The sequence below is a fragment of the Staurois parvus genome, unplaced genomic scaffold, assembly GCF_062004578.1.
Source record: "Staurois parvus isolate SC_StPar_1 unplaced genomic scaffold, SC_StPar_1.0 ptg001133l, whole genome shotgun sequence".
Taxonomy (NCBI): Eukaryota; Metazoa; Chordata; class Amphibia; order Anura; family Ranidae; genus Staurois; species Staurois parvus.
Window position 1 is genome coordinate 3,960,043 of NW_028318929.1, and position 19,560 is coordinate 3,979,602.

The 19,560-nt window shown below is 50.1% G+C and overlaps 1 protein-coding gene across 1 annotated transcript in view; it reads left to right on the top strand.

Moving 5' to 3' along the window:
* Positions 1-1,433: 1,433 nt before the first annotated feature.
* Positions 1,434-19,560, top strand: part of NEU1 (neuraminidase 1) — a 28,475-nt gene continuing 10,348 nt past the window's right edge. Inside the window, exons 1-2 of the mRNA XM_089659147.1 lie at positions 1,434-1,612; positions 16,113-16,305. Coding sequence (XP_089515273.1) covers positions 1,526-1,612; positions 16,113-16,305 — 280 coding nt within the window. The 5' untranslated portion in view covers positions 1,434-1,525. The remainder of the gene's footprint in view (positions 1,613-16,112; positions 16,306-19,560) is intronic.

Here is a 19,560-nt window from a genome sequence, read left to right on the forward strand (position 1 = left end):
ACACCGGCTCAGGGACTGGGTGGACACCGGCCCGGGGATTGCGTGCGCATCGGCCCGGGGATTGCGTGGGCACCGGCTCGGGGATTGGGTGGGCACCGGCCCGGGGATTGTGTGGGCACCGGCTCGGGGATTGTGTGGACACCGGCTCGGGGATTGTGTGGACACCGGCTTGGGGATTGCCTGGACACCGTCCCGGGTATTGCGTGCTCATCAGCCCGGGGACTGAGTGGACATCGGCCCGGGGATTGAGTGGACATCGGCCCGGGGATTGAGTCGACATCGGCCCAGGGATTGCGTGCACACCGGCCCGGAGATTGAGTGGACATCGGGCCAGGGATTGCATGCACACCGGGGCCGGAGATTGAATGGACATCGGCCCAGGGATTGCTTTGACACCGGCCTGGGAATGCGTGCACACCGCCCCGGGGATTGAGTGGACACCAATCTGATGTGAATGAGCCCTTCGCTGAAAGAAAGACAAAACTCTGGTGTAAGTGACATAGAAGGAACAATAGTATTTCTGTCCCCATCATATACAATGTCATCAATATATATATACACTTTCCGATATAACTCTTCATCAACATACTCCTTCCCAGGGCTTCTGTAGAAACCACGGGGCCCCATACAGCCAGCCTCATAAGACCCCCACTGAAACAAAAACACAGTTTACTATGCTTCAGTTATGAATGAACACAGTGAGTGATTCGTATCATTCAGGAAAGGAAGGGGCTGGTAAATGTGACATGTATACGAGACCCTTCCTCCACTCTCCATCCTGCAGGATCCTATTGAGTGCTTGCAGCTGCTGGTGGGTAAGCGGGGGTGGAGGCACACGGGGGGCCTGAGCTGCAGGGGGAAACGTATGGTGCACAGGGAGGGGGATCAGCGCAGCGGGGCAATTACTGGAATTGATCCCCTGTATGGCTCTCTCTCCAGCCAGTGGGAGGGAGAGGAGAAGAAACCATCTTTCAGCTACCGCAGAGGGATCCATACAGGGGATGTGTTCCTGTAATTGCCCCCTCCATCGTGCCCAATACCTCCCTGTCTATATCTGATTCACCCAGCTACCTGCACCCCCCCCCCTCATGCTTGCCTAGACCCAGTACAGAAGGACTGGTGGTGCCCCCTTATGCACGTCCCGGCTCATCCCAGTTCAGGGACTGGATGAATGGAGTGATGTTACAGCCAGGTCAGTGGTATTTCCTAGAGACTAGTATTGATCTCAGGAGAACTCCTTATATATCATCTTCAGTCATTTATTCTCACCCCCCCCTTTTCTTTTTTCTTTCTTTCCCTCTCCTCTCTCTCTCTCCTCTCTCTCTCTCCTCTCTCTCATCACATGATCACAACTTTTATGGATACAAATAACAAGTAGGCTTCCAGCGCCAGTCAGACAGGGGACACGTGACTCCCAGCGGTCAGCTGATCCGCACAGTCACGTGAGAGCAGGGAGTGAGGATCCCGGAAGAAGAGGCGACCGGGGATGTAGAGTCTTCCTGGTCCTGAGGAGAGGACAGCAATCATGGAGAGCGGGGAGAGGAGAGCCGGGTGCTGGGGGATCATCGTCCTGACACTGCTCGGATCTGTGGACTGTGCGAACTATAAAGAGGTGGGGGGTTGTATGTGTGGTGTTGTTGGGGGGTAGTGTGCGTGGTGTTGTTGGGGGGGTAGTGTGCGTGGTGTCGTTGGGGGGTAGTGTGCGTGGTGTCGTTGGGAGGGTTAGTGCGCGTGTGTCGTTGGGGGGGGTAGTGCGCGTGTGTCGTTGGGGGGGGTAGTGCGCGTGTGTCGTTGGGGTGAGGTAGTGCGCGTGTGTCGTTGGGGTGAGGTAGTGCGCCTGTCGTTGTAGGGGGGGGTAGTGCGCATGTGTCGTTGGGGGGGGGGGGTGGGGTAGTGCGCGTGTGTTGTTGGGGGGGGGTAGTGCGCGTGTGTCTTTGTGGGGGGGGGTAGTGCGCATGTGTCGTTGCGGGGGGGCAGTGCGCGTGTGTCGTGGGGGGGGGGCAGTGCGCGTGTGTCGTTGGGGGGGGCAGTGCGCGTGTGTCGTTGGGGGGGGCAGTGCGCGTGTGTCGTTGGGGGGGGGGGGGGTGGTAGTGCGCGTGTGTCGTTGGGGGGGGGGTGGTAGTGCGCGTGTGCCGTTGTTGGGGGGGTGGGGGGGTGGTAGTGCGCGTGTGTCGTTGTTGGGGGGGGGGGGGGGTGGTAGTGCGCGTGTGTCGTTGTTGGGGGGGGGGTAGTGCGCGTGTGTCGTTGTTGGGGGGGGGGGTAGTGCGCGTGTGTCGTTGGGGGGGGGGGGTGGTAGTGCGCGTGTGTCGTTGGGGGGGGGGGGGGTGGTAGTGCGCGTGTGTCGTTGGGGGGGGGGGGTAGTGCGCGTGTGTCGTTGGGGGGGGTGGTAGTGCGCGTGTGTCCTTGTTGGGGGGGGGGTAGTGCGCGTGTGTCGTTGTTGGGGGGGGTAGTGCGCGTGTGTCGTTGGGGGGGTAGTGCGCGTGTGTCGTTGTTGGGGGGGGGGGTGGTAGTGCGCGTGTGTCGTTGGGGTGAGGTAGTGCGCGTGTCGTTGTAGGGGGGGTAGTGCGCGTGTGTCGTTGGGGGGGGTGGGGTGGGGTAGTGCGCGTGTGTCGTTGGGGTGAGGTAGTGCGCGTGTCGTTGTAGGGGGGGTAGTGCGCATGTGTCGTTGGGGGGGGTGGGGTGGGGTAGTGCGCGTGTGTCGTTGGGGGGGTAGTGCGCGTGTGTCGTTGGGGGGGGGGGGGGGTAGTGCGCGTGTGTCTTTGCGGGGGGAGGGGGGTAGTGCGCGTGTGTCTTTGCGGGGGGGGGTAGTGCGCGTGTGTCGTAGGGGGGGGCAGTGCGCGTGTGTCGTTGGGGGGGGGGGTGGTAGTGCGCGTGTGTCGTTGTTGGGGGGGGGGGTGGTAGTGCGCGTGTGCCGTTGTTGGGGGGGGGGGGGGGGGGTAGTGCGCGTGTGTCGTTGGGGGGGGTGGTAGTGCGCGTGTGTCGTAGGGGGGGGCAGTGCGCGTGTGTCGTTGTTGGGGGGGGGGGGTGGGGGTGGTAGTGCGCGTGTGCCGTTGTTGGGGGGGGGGGGGTAGTGCGCGTGTGTCGTTGGGGGGGGGTGGTAGTGCGCGTGTGTCGTTGTTGGGGGGGGGGGTGGGGGTGGTAGTGCGCGTGTGCCGTTGTTGGGGGGGGGGGGTAGTGCGCGTGTGTCGTTGGGGGGGGGGGGGGGTAGTGCGCGTGTGTCGTTGGGGGGGGGGTGGTAGTGCGCGTGTGTCGTTGGGGGGGGGGGTGGGGTAGTGCGCGTGTGTTGTTGGGGGGGGGTAGTGCGCGTGTGTCGTTGGGGGGGTAGTGCGCGTGTGTCTTTGCGGGGGGGGGGTAGTGCGCGTGTGTCTTTGCGGGGGGGGGGGGGTAGTGGGCGTGTGTCGTTGCGGGGGGGCAGTGCGCGTGTGTCGTAGGGGGGGGGCAGTGCGCGTGTGTCGTTGGGGGGGGGGGGGGGTGGTAGTGCGCGTGTGCCGTTGTTGGGGGGGTAGTGCGCGTGTGTCGTTGGGGGGGGGGGGGGGTGGTAGTGCGCGTGTGTCGTTGCGGGGGGGCAGTGCGCGTGTGTCGTAGGGGGGGGCAGTGCGCGTGTGTCGTTGGGGGGGGGGGGGGTGGTAGAGCGCGTGTGTCGTTGGGGGGGGGGGGGGTGGTAGAGCGCGTGTGTCGTTGTTGGGGGGGGGTGGTAGTGCGCGTGTGCCGTTGTTGGGGGGGGGGGGTAGTGCGCGTGTGCCGTTGGGGGGGGGGGGGTAGTGCGCGTGTGCCGTTGTTGGGGGGGGGGGGGGGTAGTGCGCGTGTGTCGTTGGGGGGGGGGGGGTGGTAGTGCGCGTGTGTCGTTGGGGGGGGGGTGGTAGTGCGCGTGTGTCCTTGTTGGGGGGGGGGGATAGTGCGCGTGTGTCGTTGGGGGGGGGGGGGGATAGTGCGCGTGTGTCGTTGGGGGGGGGGGATAGTGCGCGTGTGTCGTTGGGGGGGGGGGGGGGTAGTGCGCGTGTGTCGTTGTTGGGGGGGGGGGTAGTGCGCGTGTGTCGTTGTTGGGGGGGGGGGGGGTGGTAGTGCGCGTGTGTCGTTGCGGGGGGGGTAGTGCGCGTGTGTCGTTGTTGGGGGGGGGGGGGTGGTAGTGCGCGTGTGTCGTTGCGGGGGGGGTAGTGCGCGTGTGTCGTTGTTGGGGGGGGGGGGGGGTGGTAGTGCGCGTGTGTCGTTGGGGGGGTGGTAGTGCGCGTGTGTCGTTGGGGGGGTGGTAGTGCGCGTGTGTCCTTGTTGGGGGGGGTAGTGCGCGTGTGTCTTTGGGGGGGGGTAGTGCGCGTGTGTCGTTGCGGGGGGGGGGGTAGTGCGCGTGTGTCTTTGGGGGGGGGGGTAGTGCGCGTGTGTCCTTGTTGGGGGGGGGTGGTAGTGCGCGTGTGTCCTTGTTGGGGGGGGGGGGGGGTAGTGCGCGTGTGTGTCGTTGGGGGGGTAGTGCGCATGTGTTTTGGGGGGGGGTAGTGCGCGTGTGTCGTTGGGGGGGGGGGGGGTAGTGCGCGTGTGTCGTTGGGGGGGGGGTAGTGCGCGTGTGTCGTTGGGGGGGGGGGGGTAGTGCGCGTGTGTCGTTGGGGGGGGGGGGTAGTGCGCGTGTGTCGTTGTTGGGGGGGGGGGTAGTGCGCGTGTGTCGTTGTTGGGGGGGGGGGGGTGGTAGTGCGCGTGTGTCGTTGCGGGGGGGGGTAGTGCGCGTGTGTCGTTGTTGGGGGGGGGGGGTGGTAGTGCGCGTGTGTCGTTGGGGGGGTGGTAGTGCGCGTGTGTCCTTGTTGGGGGGGGTAGTGCGCGTGTGTCTTTGGGGGGGGGTAGTGCGCGTGTGTCGTTGCGGGGGGGGGGGGGGTAGTGCGCGTGTGTCTTTGGGGGGGGGGTAGTGCGCGTGTGTCCTTGTTGGGGGGGGGGGGGGTAGTGCGCGTGTGTCCTTGTTGGGGGGGGGGGGGGGGGGTAGTGCGCGTGTGTGTCGTTGGGGGGGTAGTGCGCATGTGTTTTGGGGGGGGGGTAGTGCGCGTGTGTCGTTGGGGGGGGGGGGGGGGTAGTGCGCGTGTGTCGTTGGGGGGGGGGGTAGTGCGCGTGTGTCGTCGGGGGGGGTGGTAGTGCGCGTGTGTCGTCGGGGGGGGTGGTAGTGCGCGTGTGTCGTCGGGGGGGGTGGTAGTGCGCGTGTGTCGTCGGGGGGGTGGTAGTGCGCGTGTGTCCTTGTTGGGGGGGGGGGGTAGTGCGCGTGTGTCTATGGGGGGGGGGGGTAGTGCGCGTGTGTCTTTGGGGGGGGGGTAGTGCGCGTGTGTCCTTGGGGGGGGGGGTAGTGCGCGTGTGTCCTTGCTGGGGGGGGTGGTAGTGCGCGTGTGTCCTTGTTGGGGGGGGGGGGGGTAGTGCGCGTGTGTGTCGTTGGGGGGGTAGTGCGCGTGTGTTTTGGGGGGGGGGGTAGTGTGCGTGTGTCGTTGTTGGGGGGGGTAGTGCGCGTGTGTCGTTGGGGGGGGGGGGGGGGTAGTGCGCGTGTGTCGTTGGGGGGGGGGGGGGGGGGTAGTGCGCGTGTGTTGGGGGGGGGGGGGGTTGTGCGAGTGTGTCGTTGGGGGGGCGGGGGTAGTGTGTGTCGTTGGGGGGGGGGGGGGGTAGTGCGCATGTGTCGGGGGGGGGGGGTAGTACTCACAGAGGTCCCGGAACATCTCCTCCAGACCTGTAAGCACATTTTAACCTGTTTGTTTGCGCATTGCTGCCCTTCATGTCTCTTCGTCTGTCTATAGTGGGATCACACACAAGCGGTAGGGGAACCTGCATGCAATTTGGACAGGAATTACACCAAAAAATGAAAAAAATTACATCTTCAAAAAACTCGCCATGCCTCTTATGAAGTACGTCGGACTGTCTGCTCTGCAAAAAGGGGTCATTTGGGGGATATCTGTACTGTTCTGACATTCTTGGACCTCAAGAAATTAGATTGGCCGTCAGTACTTCAGGATTGATCAATATTCAGATCTATACCATAGTTTGTGAACTCTATAACTTTCCTACAGACTAAATAATACATCCTAATTTGGGTTAACCAAAGACATGTAGCAGAATACATCTCGGCCTAAATTTATGAAGAACAATTATTTATTTGCAAACTTTTACAACAGAAACAAAGAAAAATGTGAGTTTTTTTCAAAATATTTGGTCTTTTTTTGATAATTTAGCAAATAATAACCTCGGCGGTGATTAAATACCACCAAAAGAAAGCTCTAGTTGTGTGAACAAAATGCTAAAATTTTAGTTTGGGTACAATGTTGTATGACTGCGCAATTGTCATTCAAAGTGTGAGAGCGCTGAAACCTGAAAATTGACCCCCCTAAAAAGGCTAGCTACATGTAAAAACGTAGAAACATTTATGGGGATGTAGTAAAAGTAGCCAACTCAGAATCTACTGCAGAAAGATGTGGTGCAGAATTTGCAGAGGTTTCTGTGCAATGTCCACACCGCATCCAAATCACACCTCATTAATGCAAACCGCTGCAGGGGGGGGGGGGGGGGCAAGTTAACAACCCAAACTTGGTTCACAAAATGTCATGCAATATAGTGTCGTTTGGATAGATTTTTCATGCGTGCGAAACGCTTACAATGTTTGTTCAGTCAGCCTCTCTGTATAGTGGGGGAGGGTCTGAAAGGTCAAATATGACATTTCCTGTTATATGGGGTGAACTTTATGACTTGGTTGGCAGATTTTCAAAATCATTGATGTCACCATCAGATTACCGAGCGAACAACATTTTTGATTTTCGGACAAAAAATTGTTCAGAATTTGACCCATGTATGGCCTGCATTAGAAAGATCCCAAGATCTGGAGAAAGCCCAACTGACCTGCTATACAGCTGCTGGGACATATGACACATGTTCCTGGAAAGTTCATATCTTCAACATGGAGAAGTGTAGGACCCTTCTTTATACTTGTGTCCTTCCTCATCTCCTGTTTCAGTTCTGCTTCGAAATCTTTGTGGTGTCTGTACACCCCTTGTGATTACACACGTTCTTCGGAAGCATCAAAGCCAGATCAGATCAGATCTTCGCAGCTTGTAGAGATTACTGATAAACGGTTTTTATGTTCTCCTTTTACTATAGGCTCGGTATGCAGTGAAGGGTCATCTTCTTTTTGGTGAAGAGAGAATCATCATCCCTTAGTAACAGAAAGGTTACAAGGAATAACAAGCACTTCTGACATTCTCTGCTTCTTGGATGTCAGCTACTTCAACTCCGGAAGGTTGTACCCCCTTCATGACCAGGCCATTTTTTACTATACAGCACTGAGCTACTTTAACCACTTGCCTACAGGGCACTTATACCCCCTTCCTGCCCAGGCCAATTTTCAGCTTTCAGCGTTGTCACACTTTGAATGACAATCGCACGGTCATGCAACACTGTACCCATATGACATTTTTATAATTTTTTTGAGATAGAGCTTTATTTTGGTGGTATTTAATCACCTCTGGGTTTTTTTTTTTTGCTAAACCAAAAAGCACTGAAAATTTAAAAAAAAACAAAAACCTTTTTTTCTTAGTTTGTTATAAAATTTTGTAAATAAGTGATTTTTCTCCTTCACTGATGTGCGTTAATGAGGCTGCAGTGATGGGCACTGATGAGGCACTGGTAGGTGGCACTGATGGGCATTGACAGGCATCACTGAAAGGCAGCACTCATATATGGCACTGCTATGCAGCACTGACTGGCACTGATAGGCGGCTCAGATGGGCACTGATAGGCGGCTCAGATGGGCACTGATAGGCGGCTCAGATGGGCACTGATAGGCGGCTCAGATGGGCACTGATAGGCGGCTCAGATGGGCACTGATAGGCGGCTCAGATGGGCACTGATATGTGGCATTGATGTGCACTGATATGTGGCATTGATGGGCAATGACAGGTGGCACTGCTGGGGCTACACTGATCATCAGTGCACATGCCCCCTCTGAGGGATGCCGATTACTGGCTCTCCTCTCAAGCTGTCAGCTCGTGAGGAGAGAAATGCCGATAATTGGCATTTCCCTATTTACATGTGATCAGCTGTGACTGGACACAGCTGATCACATTACCGAGCCAACATCTTCGGCTCTTTCCGTTGATCGGTGATCCGCTGTGGCCACAGACACAGCGCACCACAGATTGCCGCGCTGCACGCTCCCGGAGCCGCTCATGCGCGGTTAGCGGGAGGACGTCATATGGCGTCCTCCCAGAAAGAGAGAACCACCTTGCGCCCATCATTATCTTATATGGCGGGCGGGAGGCGGTTAAAATGGTTCTAAAGGCTCAAGGTTTTTTATTGTCATACATTCTGCAGCCCCCCCCCCCCCCAAATACTCACCTAGGCCTCCTTTTGATCCAGCAGTGTTGCCCTGTAGTCTTGGCTATCCCAGGTCTCCCTCTCCTCATTGGCTGAGACAGAAGCAGGAGCCATTGGCTCCTACTGCTGTCAATCACAGCCAGTGAGCAATTCCTTTGGTAATTAAAAGCAGACCGAGCCTATAGTAAAGGGAGAACATAAAAACCGTTTATCAGTAATCTCTAGAAGCTGCGAAGATCTCATCTGGCTTTGGGGTTTTGATGCTTCCTAAGAACGTGTGTAATCACAAGGGGTGTACAGACACCACAAAGATTTCGAAGCAGAACTGAAACAGGAGATGAGGAAGGACACAAGTATAAAGAAGGGTCCTACACTTCTCCATGTTGAAGATATGAACTTTCCAGAAACATGTGTCATATGTCCCAGCAGCTGTTTAGCAGGTCAGTTGGGCTTTCTCCAGATCTTGGGATCTTTCGAATGCAGGCCATACATGGGTCAAACTCTGAACAATTTTTTGTCCGAAAATCAAAAATGTTGTTCGCTCGGTAATCTGATGGTGCCATCAATGATTTTGAAAATCTGCCAACCAAGTCATAAAGTTCACCCCATATAACAGGAAATGCCATATTTGACCTTTCAGACCCCCCCCCTCCCACTATACAGAGAGGCTGACTGAATGAACATTGTAAGCGTTTCGCACGCATGAAAAATCTGTCCGAATGACACTATATTGCACGACATTTTGTGAACCAAGTTTGGGTTGTTAACTTGACCCCCCCCCCCCCGCAGCGGTTTGCATTAATGAGGTGCGATTTGGATGCGGTGTGAACATTGCACAGAAACCGCTGAAAATTCTGCACCACATCTTTCTGCAATAGATTCTGAGTTGACTACTTTTACTACATCCCCATAAATGTTTCTACGTTTTTACATGTAGCTAGCCTGCCTGAGCAAATGCATGAGCTGTACATTTATTCACACACAGGAAGCCATCTACTAATGTTTTGTGACATTAACCGCTTCCATACCGGGCACTTCTACCCCTTCCTGCCCAGGCCAATTTTCAGGTTTCAGCGCTCTCACACTTTGAATGACAATTGCGCGGTCATACAACACTGTACCCAAACTAAAATTTTAGCATTTTCTTCACACAACTAGAGCTTTCTTTTGGTGGTATTTTATCACCACTGGGGTTATTTTTTGCTAAATTAACAAAAAAAGACCAAAAATTTTGAAAAAAAAAAAAAATTTTTCTTTGTTTCTGTTGTAAAAGTTTGCAAATAAATAATTGTTCTTCATACATTTAGGCCGAGATGTATTCTGCTACATGTCTTTGGTGAAAAGAACCCAAATTAGGATGTATTTTTTTAGTTTGTAGGAAAGTTATAGAGTTCACAAACTATGGTATAGATCTGAATATTGATCAATCCTGAAGTACTGGCAGCCAATCTAATTTCTTGAGGTCCAAGAATGTCAGAACAGTACAGATATCTCCCAAATTACCCCTTTTTGCAAAGAAGACAGTCCGACGTATTTCATAAGAAGCATTGCGAGTTTTTTGAAGTTGTAATTTTTTAAATTTTTTGGAAAATGAAAAAATGAAGAAAATTATTTTCCCTTTTTTTTTTTTACATACGGTCACCAGTGCAGTACAGCGTCGTCATATAACTGGCATGGCGGTGATCAGGGACACTGACTGGTGACAGTACGAAAAAAAATTGATAATTTTTTGTATTTTTTATTAATTTTCTTTTCTTTAAGATTTTTTTTTCATATTTCACTATGAGCAAAGTAGTATAATGTTACCATAGTAACATTGTACTAATTTAGGGAAGTGATCTAATATATATATATATATATATATATATATATATATATATATATATATATAAAAATAAATTTTTTGTTTTTTTTTTACACAATTTGCTTATAGCAAGCATTTAGCTGAATTAATTTGATTCATTCAGGTTTTTTTTTGTGCTTAACTGTGATTAGCCACAGCTAATAACATGACACAGCTGGGCTATGATTGACCCAGCTTGTGCTTGTGATCACTGTGACCATTCACAGCTACCCACGCTTGTATACAATGGATAGCATGAAAGAAAGCATCCATTGTATACAACTGTCATGTGACCTGCTGTGATTGGTCACAGCAGGTCACATGGTGCTGGCAACGGGGTCAGTACACAGATCTGTCATGGGCCGTGTCCAAGGTACACGGCTGGTGACAGATCGCGCCGCTGCGCTGCTCTGCGGGGAGGCAAACTGCGCATGCCTGAAAGGACGCCATGTGGCGTCCACCTGGAAGGACGAGCTGCTCGCCCGGCTGCCATCTGGCTATAGGCTGGGTGGGAAGTGGTTAAACAACTATCAGCTTTGTTCCGGAACAGAAATTTCATACAGGTGAAACTTCTTTTCCCAGAGACTGCGGACACGGTGCAGGAGATGACCAGAGACTGCGGACACGGTGCAGGGGATGACCAGAGACTGCGGACACGGTGCAGGGGATGACCAGAGACTGCGAACACGGTGCAGGGGATGACCAGAGACTGCGAACACGGTGCAGGGGATGACCAGAGACTGCGGACACGGTGCAGGGGATGACCAGAGACTGCGGACACGGTGCAGGGGATGACCAGAGACTGCGGACACGGTGCAGGGGATGACCAGAGACTGCGGACACGGTGCAGGGGATGACCAGAGACTGCGGACACGGTGCAGGGGATGACCAGAGACTGCGGACACGGTGCAGGGGATGACCAGAGACTGCGGACACGGTGCAGGGGATGACCAGAGACTGCGGACACGGTGCAGGGAATGACCAGAGACTGCGGACACGGTGTAGGGGATGACCAGAGACTGCGGACACGGTGCAGGGGATGACCAGAGACTGCGGACACGGTGCAGGGGATGACCAGAGACTGCGGACACGGTGTAGGGGATGACCAGAGACTGCAGACCTTTGGGGAGGGAGGGGGAGCGGGTACCTGAATTTGACAGGTACCCGCTCCCACTTCCGCGGAGTTGTCCTTCCCTCTTCTTCCCGGGCTGGCTTCTGTGACAGCCGGGTGCCCACTGCGCATGTGCGAGAAGCACTGCGCTTTGTGAATGGCCCGGCGCCTTCTAGACCTATCATGTGTCCCAGAAGACACCGGATCATTCACAAAGCATGCGCAGTGGGCACCCGGCTGTCACAGAAGCCAGCGCGGGAAGACAGTGCGGCGCTGGAGCGAGGAACAGGTAAGGCCCTGCAAGAGAGAACAGCTAAGCGGCCGGCCCGGTATTCTGACATGGTGGCGGCAGAAATACTGGACCGGCCGCTTTATATTCGCTCCATAAGACGCACTGACATTTTCCCCCCTTTTTTGGGGGGAAAAGTGCGTCTTATGGAGCGAAAAATATGGTATGTAGAATAAGGCTGTATATGTTTAATTTTTTTGGTAAATAAATTCCATGAATCCATTCACAATGTCATGCTCTTCCAGAGGTTTTGTAAGATTATTGGGCAGTTTCTCTGCCTACAAGATATTATCCCAGATGATCGGTTTACTTTTGCAGTTCTCAAAACTGAATTTGACTCAGCGGAGATCACATGCCTCTTCTTCACAGCAAAAATGTTATAACATGAACAGAGTTAATTAAAAGACCTGAATCCTAACTTCTACAAACCTATGAATACAGAATCAACCCCTTCAGTGCTAAGTTTCAAGAAGTTCAGTGAATAGAATAGAAACAATATTTTTCTGATTGTTTGGAGTGGAATAGATCTGCACAAGAAGAAAGTGAAACTAAGTGTGAGGAGGAAGGGGCTGACAGTCTAAGTTTCTTTATATATATTTTATTTAGCCAAATTAGTTACCAAACATGGATGTTTGTTTAAGCAAATCACATATGCTGGAATGTTATTGTTTCAGTTGAATAAATCTATTTAAATTGTTATTATTAAGGTAATGATTATTTTTCTCCTTCCTAAGTACAACAGAAAAGTTGTCCAAATATGAATGATTAACCTATTAAACTGGGGATAAAAAAACTAATATGAAAAGTTATTCTAAAAATCTTCAACTACTTGCATATTAAAGTTATACCAGCAAGAATGAGTCTTTATGTAGAAAACTAGGATTTAAATCAAGCCTTACTGACTAGTGATTTAAATTGTGATTTAAATCGTCATTTAAATCAGTTTGATTTAAATCAAATCCACCCTGGTACTAAGTAGAAAATGTTTTGTGTTTTTCAGTTTTTTGATAATGGCATCCCTCATGATTAGATCAGATCCCCAGATCATGCTTTATAGAGCACAGCTTTGTCGGGGTTATTCTTAGTCTGTGTGATGTGCTAGTGACTGCGGTTTCTATGAGGAAGTACTATGATTGTGCAATTAGTTGCTGTCCTTTTTATGACCATTTTAGTTCAGCACTGTAGGTACAGCTTTTTTTTTTTTTTACAAGGTCAAGGCTGTTTTTGTGAGTCGTCATGGTTACCAAATGCATCTTTGGCAAAACTATTGCTTTGTTTTTACATTGTGCCAGTGGAGTTCTTCACACATTAAGCCCGGGTTCACATTGATACAGTGTGCGGCACATCGCATGTGATTCGCACAGGAACCACACCACATTCCTGTGCAAATCACATGCGATTTCTGTGCAGAGCAATTTCAGCCATACATTTTGTATGGCTCAGATCGCTCCGCAACAGAATAGTGCAGGATCCTTTTTTTTTGTTCGCACCAGAAGCAGATCGCATGGGTATTCACATCCATGCGATCCGATTCTGCACATTGCACCGCGTTTTGCAAACCGATTTTGGGGTGTCGTTAACATACACACCTGCAGCAGTTCCCATGAAAGGGGTGTGATCATGATGTGGTGCGTAAACCGCACAGAAGCCGGTGTGAATTCCACACCGCATCAGTGTGTACCCGGGCTTACAGAGGACTGTGTGTATGGTTTTTATATCAATGTGCTGCACCATAAAGTGATTGTAAACTTTAACTTTTATTTAAAATTTTAAAAAAAAGTTACCCTTACCTGCTCTGTGCAAGGGTATTGTACAGAGCGGCCCCTTGCTGCCTCATCTGGGGTCCCCTGCTGGTGCTCTCTGCTCCTGCGCTTCTGCATATGCCCGCTTTCTATGGTGGCACACGTGGGTATGCTTCCGAGCCGGGCTATGAGTGACCATAGACACACATAATGTGGCTCGGCCCCGCAGGATATCCATCCTTCCTTCCTTCTCACAGGATATGGTTGACAGCAGCAGGAGCCAATGGCTTCCACTTCTCTCAGGAAAGCCTGTGATAGCATGGAGAAAGGAAAAAAGACCTGCAGTCGAGCACAACGCTGGATCGATACAGGACTCAGGTAAGTGTTAGGGAGGGGAGGTTTTGGAACAGGTAATGGAGGGTTTTTTTACCTGAATGCTGAGAATGCATTAAGGTATAAAAAAAAATAAAAACCTTTAGATATTAGAACCAGTTTAAAGTGTTTGTAAAGTCTCATTTACTCCATTTTAATTTAAAGCCTCCTTCACTTGACGTTTAGCCGCATACACCGGATTCCAGTGGCAAGAATTAGTAGATTCCTGTGTCTGGAATGACCAGTGCATGCAAATAGTGGTGGCCACGCAGCCTACATAAACTAAAGACAAGCTGACAGCGGCCACCACTGTCCACATGTAGACGCATACCAAGTGGCTACCTGAGGATGTGCGAGCCTGGATGCAGCTGACTGCGTCCAGGATCAAACATCATTCCGTAACTCAAAGGTGTGCGGTTATACATGAACAGCTCCGGCCGTTGTCAGCCTGACATTACTTTTATATAGACTGAGCTTCCCCTGCTCTTCGCATGTACCAGTCATTCCATTCACAAGAATTCAATGATTTTTGCCAATAGAATCTGGTGCATGCTGCTAAGTGTCCATGTGAAGGAGGCCTAAGTATACCATTGAAAGCCTTTTTTCTGTTTGATACATGTACAAAATAATATCTCAAGCAGTCTTATTGTCCCTGCACAAGTTACCTTTAGGGAATACAAACTATTCCCCTTCATGTTGTAGAGATGAGGAGATATGTTCTGTAGTCCACACATTTCATGTCATAGGATGACAACACTGCTCCTCCATAGACACAGTGCAATGAGTGAGCATTGTCACCATAGGACAGGCAGTCTGTTACTGGCAGAATCACCTTCTGAAAATAAAGCCTGAAGAAGGAAACTAATACAGCTGCCATGTCTACTGTCAGGAATGGACTCACCATTAGTGGTGGGACTCATCTGCCGTGTGGGCTGCCGTACCAGGGCTGGCCAGCGGGTGCTCTCAGCAACCAGAAGCTCACTCCTGCAATCAGCCATCACCTGAGGCTGATTGCAGGAGGTGTATTTAAGGAATGGCCAGACCTGCAGTCAGTGCCTTCGTGTATGTTTCCCATGAGCCCCTGTACCTGCATCCTGCCTGCTTCCTGCCTGATCCTGACTCTGAACAAACTCCGCCTGTCTTGACCTCGGCTATTCCTGACCACTCCTCCGCTCGCTCCTGGTACCCTGTTTGCCCGTTTGCTACTGACCCGGCCTGCCCGACTACGTGTGATTTTGTATATATGGTTATCTGTTGGAGGTTGGGTTGTTTGCACTGTGTTATGTTTACCTTGCACTGCGTTTGTGTTGTTTAGTCTTAATAAATTGTCTTAGTTACACTATACCTGAAGCCTGCGTTTCCCTGTGTCAGTCCACACACCTCTGGTCATACCCAGAGCCCTGACATCTACGCACTGGTAAGCTGCATATTACACTTTTTTTTCTGGGTTTAGATATGCAGAATTCCATGCAAAGATTTATTTATTTCAGGTACTTATATAGCGCCGTCAATTTACGCAGCACTTTACATATATATTGTACATTCACATCAGTCCCTAACCCTCAAGGGGTGTACAATCTAAGGTCCCTAACTCACATTCATACATACACATACTAGGGCCAATTTAGACAGGATCCAATTCACCTTCCAGCATGTCTTTGTAGTGTGGGAGGAAACCGGAGTACCCAGAGGAAACCCACGCAGGCACAGGGAGAACATGCAAACTCCAGGCAGGTGGTGCCGTGGTTGGGATTCGAACCAACGATCATAGTACTGCCAGGCGGAAGTGCTAACCATTTAGCCACTGTGCTAAAGATCTAACTAGTCTTAAAAATGCTGCCTCCCCCCTCCTAACACCTATTCTCATTAACCTGTGTAAGAAAGATCTGAATACTTGACTATTTTCAGGCCTGGTCTGGTCGTGTAATCTCCCCTGTCAGCCAGTGGTGGCTGCAGGGGAGAAGAGGCCTCTCAACAATGGCTAACAATGCCTGGGAGTGGTGACATCACCCATAGGTTTCTTTTGGCCCATCCATTGTTGGCGCTTTCTTCTCTCGCCATTATTGAGCAACCTCTTCTCCCCTGCAGCTGCCGCTGGCCCAAAGGAGTGAAAATGGGCAAGTATTCAGATCTTTTTTTTACACAGGTTAGTCAGGATAGGTGTTAGAGGGGCAGAGAGCATTTTAAGACAACTTAGGTTTGGTATGAAATTCTACTTTAACACTTAGGTTTGGTACAACAGTAACAAGGGCTCCACATTGATGAGATCACTGAATAAAAACAGACTTTATTCCCATAGTTTGTACAAGCCACCAAATTCCCTTCTCGAGGATTTTTTATTTTTTTTTGTTAGTGATTGAAGCTTGGCCTGTTCTATGAGAAATGTTTATTCTATAACCTTTACCTGCTGTGTTTTTTTTTTTTCTTCTCCTATAGGTCATTCCGTTGATTACAATGGAACAATTACTCTGGGTGAGCGGTCGGGTGATTGGCGGGGTGGACACCTTCCGCATTCCACTCATCACTTACACTCCACGTGGACATCTCCTGGCCTTCTCTGAGGCTCGCAAACATTCTTCCTCTGATCTAGGGGCAAAATTCATAGCTACTCGCAGGTCACAGGATGGGGGTGAGTACCCTATTCATGTGTGCTCAAGAGCCTCCCCTCCATTCACATAGGTCATACCAGACACTTGTGGTTTAGTGCTGCCACCTAGCGGCAGTTTTAGGTTCCAGCAGGAAGTGATAGCGAAACAATAACCGATGCAAACAGACAAGGTTGCAATATGTGGAATTAAAGGCAGCCTTTGCAAAGAGATTGGTGGAGATTGCCATTGCAGAACTGCTTCTAAAAATGCTTTTTTGCCTGGCTGTTATGCTGACTTAGTGACTCCAATACTTTGAGTCGTGGCGTTAGAAGCCAAAAATACTGACCAAGACCACACGTTTCTATTTTTTTTTTTCTACTTAAGAATACACAGCGCTTTTTTACACGTCTGTGTGTACAGGCACATTGTAAACAATGATAAACAAAAAGGGCAAGCGAGCACTCAAAGCCTAAAAAAGCTGCTAAACACCAAAAGGTACCACATAAAACTTCCGAATAAAATAAAAGTAGGGTGTAGCGCTAAAATAACGATATAAATGACTTAAAGGTAAATGTTTCCACTTATATCAAATAACAGAAGCACACTGAAATAAAGTGACTTAGTGATATGAAAACGTGTCAGTTTCATAAATAATAATTACATATATGCATCATAAAAATAGCACATAGATGAGCATAAAACCTCAGTGACAAAGTGCTTGTATCCAGATAAAGTGATATACAAAGTGATAGCCAAGTCACTTGATGGTGACCAATATTGTGCAAAGTGCCAGATGTATTAACCAAACAATAGTCCACAATTAAGGTGCATGAAAGATCGTGGTGATCTTCAAAATCCAGTGATCTGATCCGGTATTATGGTCATGCGATTCATATAATAGGATTGCGCACTCACCAGATATGCAATCGGACTGCGCATTTAGAAATACCAATCTTAGAAAACTGGAGGTCCCTTTATGGTCTGGTCTGGTCAGGTGCCACTCACTGTCCGGTATCCACTGCCACACTTGGTACAGCCGCTCTGTTAAACAATGGGCTGCATTTAGAGCAGAAAAAAAAAATGCTGTACTGAGCTTTTTCATACTGTGGTATACAAGAGGCCATAGAAGGTCAGCAATGACAGCTTACATCGTGCTGTTTACACAGGTTTCTGTTAAATGCTATACAGGAATTTTCTACTTCGGTTCTGGTGCAATCAAGTTCTTAAACCTGTTTCAAAATTTAAAGAGCTCTTGTGCATTAGCAGCAGCCCTTGCTGCCTCTCTAAAAGCAGTGGCTAGCTTTTCAGACAGCAGCTGGGAGGCTGTATGTCCTCTCCTCCGTGCCTATTTTAACTCTTAAAATCCCACACCACTCAAATCTTCTTCTAAACATAGTAGTGGAGCAAATTTATGGCTGTTTCGATATGCTCTTATTGATGCTTGGAGGGAGGCTAATCCCATCTCGAGACTATTCACATTTCTCCAGAGCTCATAATCATTCTCGAATTGATCGTGTATTTCTCCTTTCAGGACTCCTGCCCAAATTGATTACTGCCAAAATTGTTTCCACATCTTGGTCTCACCATGACCCTGTAATGCTGACACTTTCTAATCTGACTGCTAGAACAGCTAAACCTCATTGGGGATTGAACGATTCCCTTCTGAGTAACGAGTCATGCTGCTTTGATATTACTGCTCATTTAAATTCTTATTTTGATAATAATAAGGCAAAATACACCTCACCCCTAATCAACTGGGCTGCACCTAAGACCCCTATTAGAGGCTTTTGTATTCAATTATCTTCCAGATTCAAAGCCTGTGATGAGTTGATCTCTGCCAAATCCAAAGAATACTATATTCTGGTCACTCAGCATAAACGTTCCCCTAACCTTGATCTGTTAAAACTTGAACAAGTTCACACCGAACTTAATATCTGCCTTACCACTAAACCGGACAAACCGCTATGTTGGGATAACCATAAATTCTTCACTTGGTGTGACAGACCTGGCCATTGCTAGCACATAAACTCACCCCTAGACATTCTTACCTTGCCCTTCCAAAACTGACTTCATGTGGAAATATTTTTCAGAACCCACAAAATATTCTTCAAGAATTCCATTCATTTTATGTCTCTTTTATATCAACCTCAAGGTGACATTTCCCTCCACTATCTGTCAATTTCTGACCTCTTTATCTCTTCCTTCCCTTTCTGTAGCCCACAGAGATCTTATGGACCAACCTAATAGCTGTGAGGCGATTCAGGAAGCTATTGAAATGCTGGCTCTACACAAATCACCAGGCTTTGATGGTCTTCCCCACAGTTAATACAAAAAAATTCCCTGACCTTCTTGCTCCACATTTGGTTCTCTACTTTATCCACCTGCGGGCTCAGTACCTTATGATGAAACCAATGCATACATCAGTGTTATTCCTAAGCCCAATAAAGATACTACAGATGTTCTCAATTATCGTCCTATTTCTCTAATTGTGGTTTAAAAATTCTCACAAAACTTCTAGCATTGTGTGTTTAACCCTTTAGTGCCGGCGCCTTCCGGCCCTTTAAGGGTTCCAGAAGCCGAGAGGCGGGGTTTTAGTCATGTGATTCGCTGTCATGGCGGTCACATGATCGGGAACGGATCTGATCGAAAGAGGCGATCGGGACCTTTCTGTGAGTACTGAACATGTGCTGGGAGCGCGCATGGCGTGCGCTTTCAGCACATGGTTTTTTTTTTTTTGTTTTTTTTTTAATAGAACACAAATGTGCGGCCGCTCGGCATCTAGGCCCTGACTCCGGGAGGCCACACATTTGCTTTCGGCTGACGCCAAGAGGTTAATGTCCTTTTGGAACGTTACATCCATAAAGACCAATCAGGTTCATACTGGGCCGCCAAGCTGTAGACCAAATTCCGTGGGTCTATAGGGTTAATATCAGCTATAGGAACTAATTGAGATTCTTCCTCCCCTAGAGAACTTCTACTTCTTTTATTGGATCTGCATAAAGCCTTTGATAGCTTGATTTGGGAATATCTATTCAACACATTGGAGGCACTTTTCTTTGGCCTCTCATTTTTTTTTCCCTGCTGAAAACTTTATATGACACCCCTTCTGCTCAGGTCTCTATAAGAGGCTAAAAATCACCTTCTTTTCCTATCTGACCTGGAACGAGACAAGGCTGCCCATTTTCTCCTTTACTTTTCCCATTGGCGGTTGAACCCCTTGCTATTGCTATTCGTTCCCATCCACATATTTATGGTATCTGTTGTGGACAGCTAGAACATAAATGCGCTTTATTAGC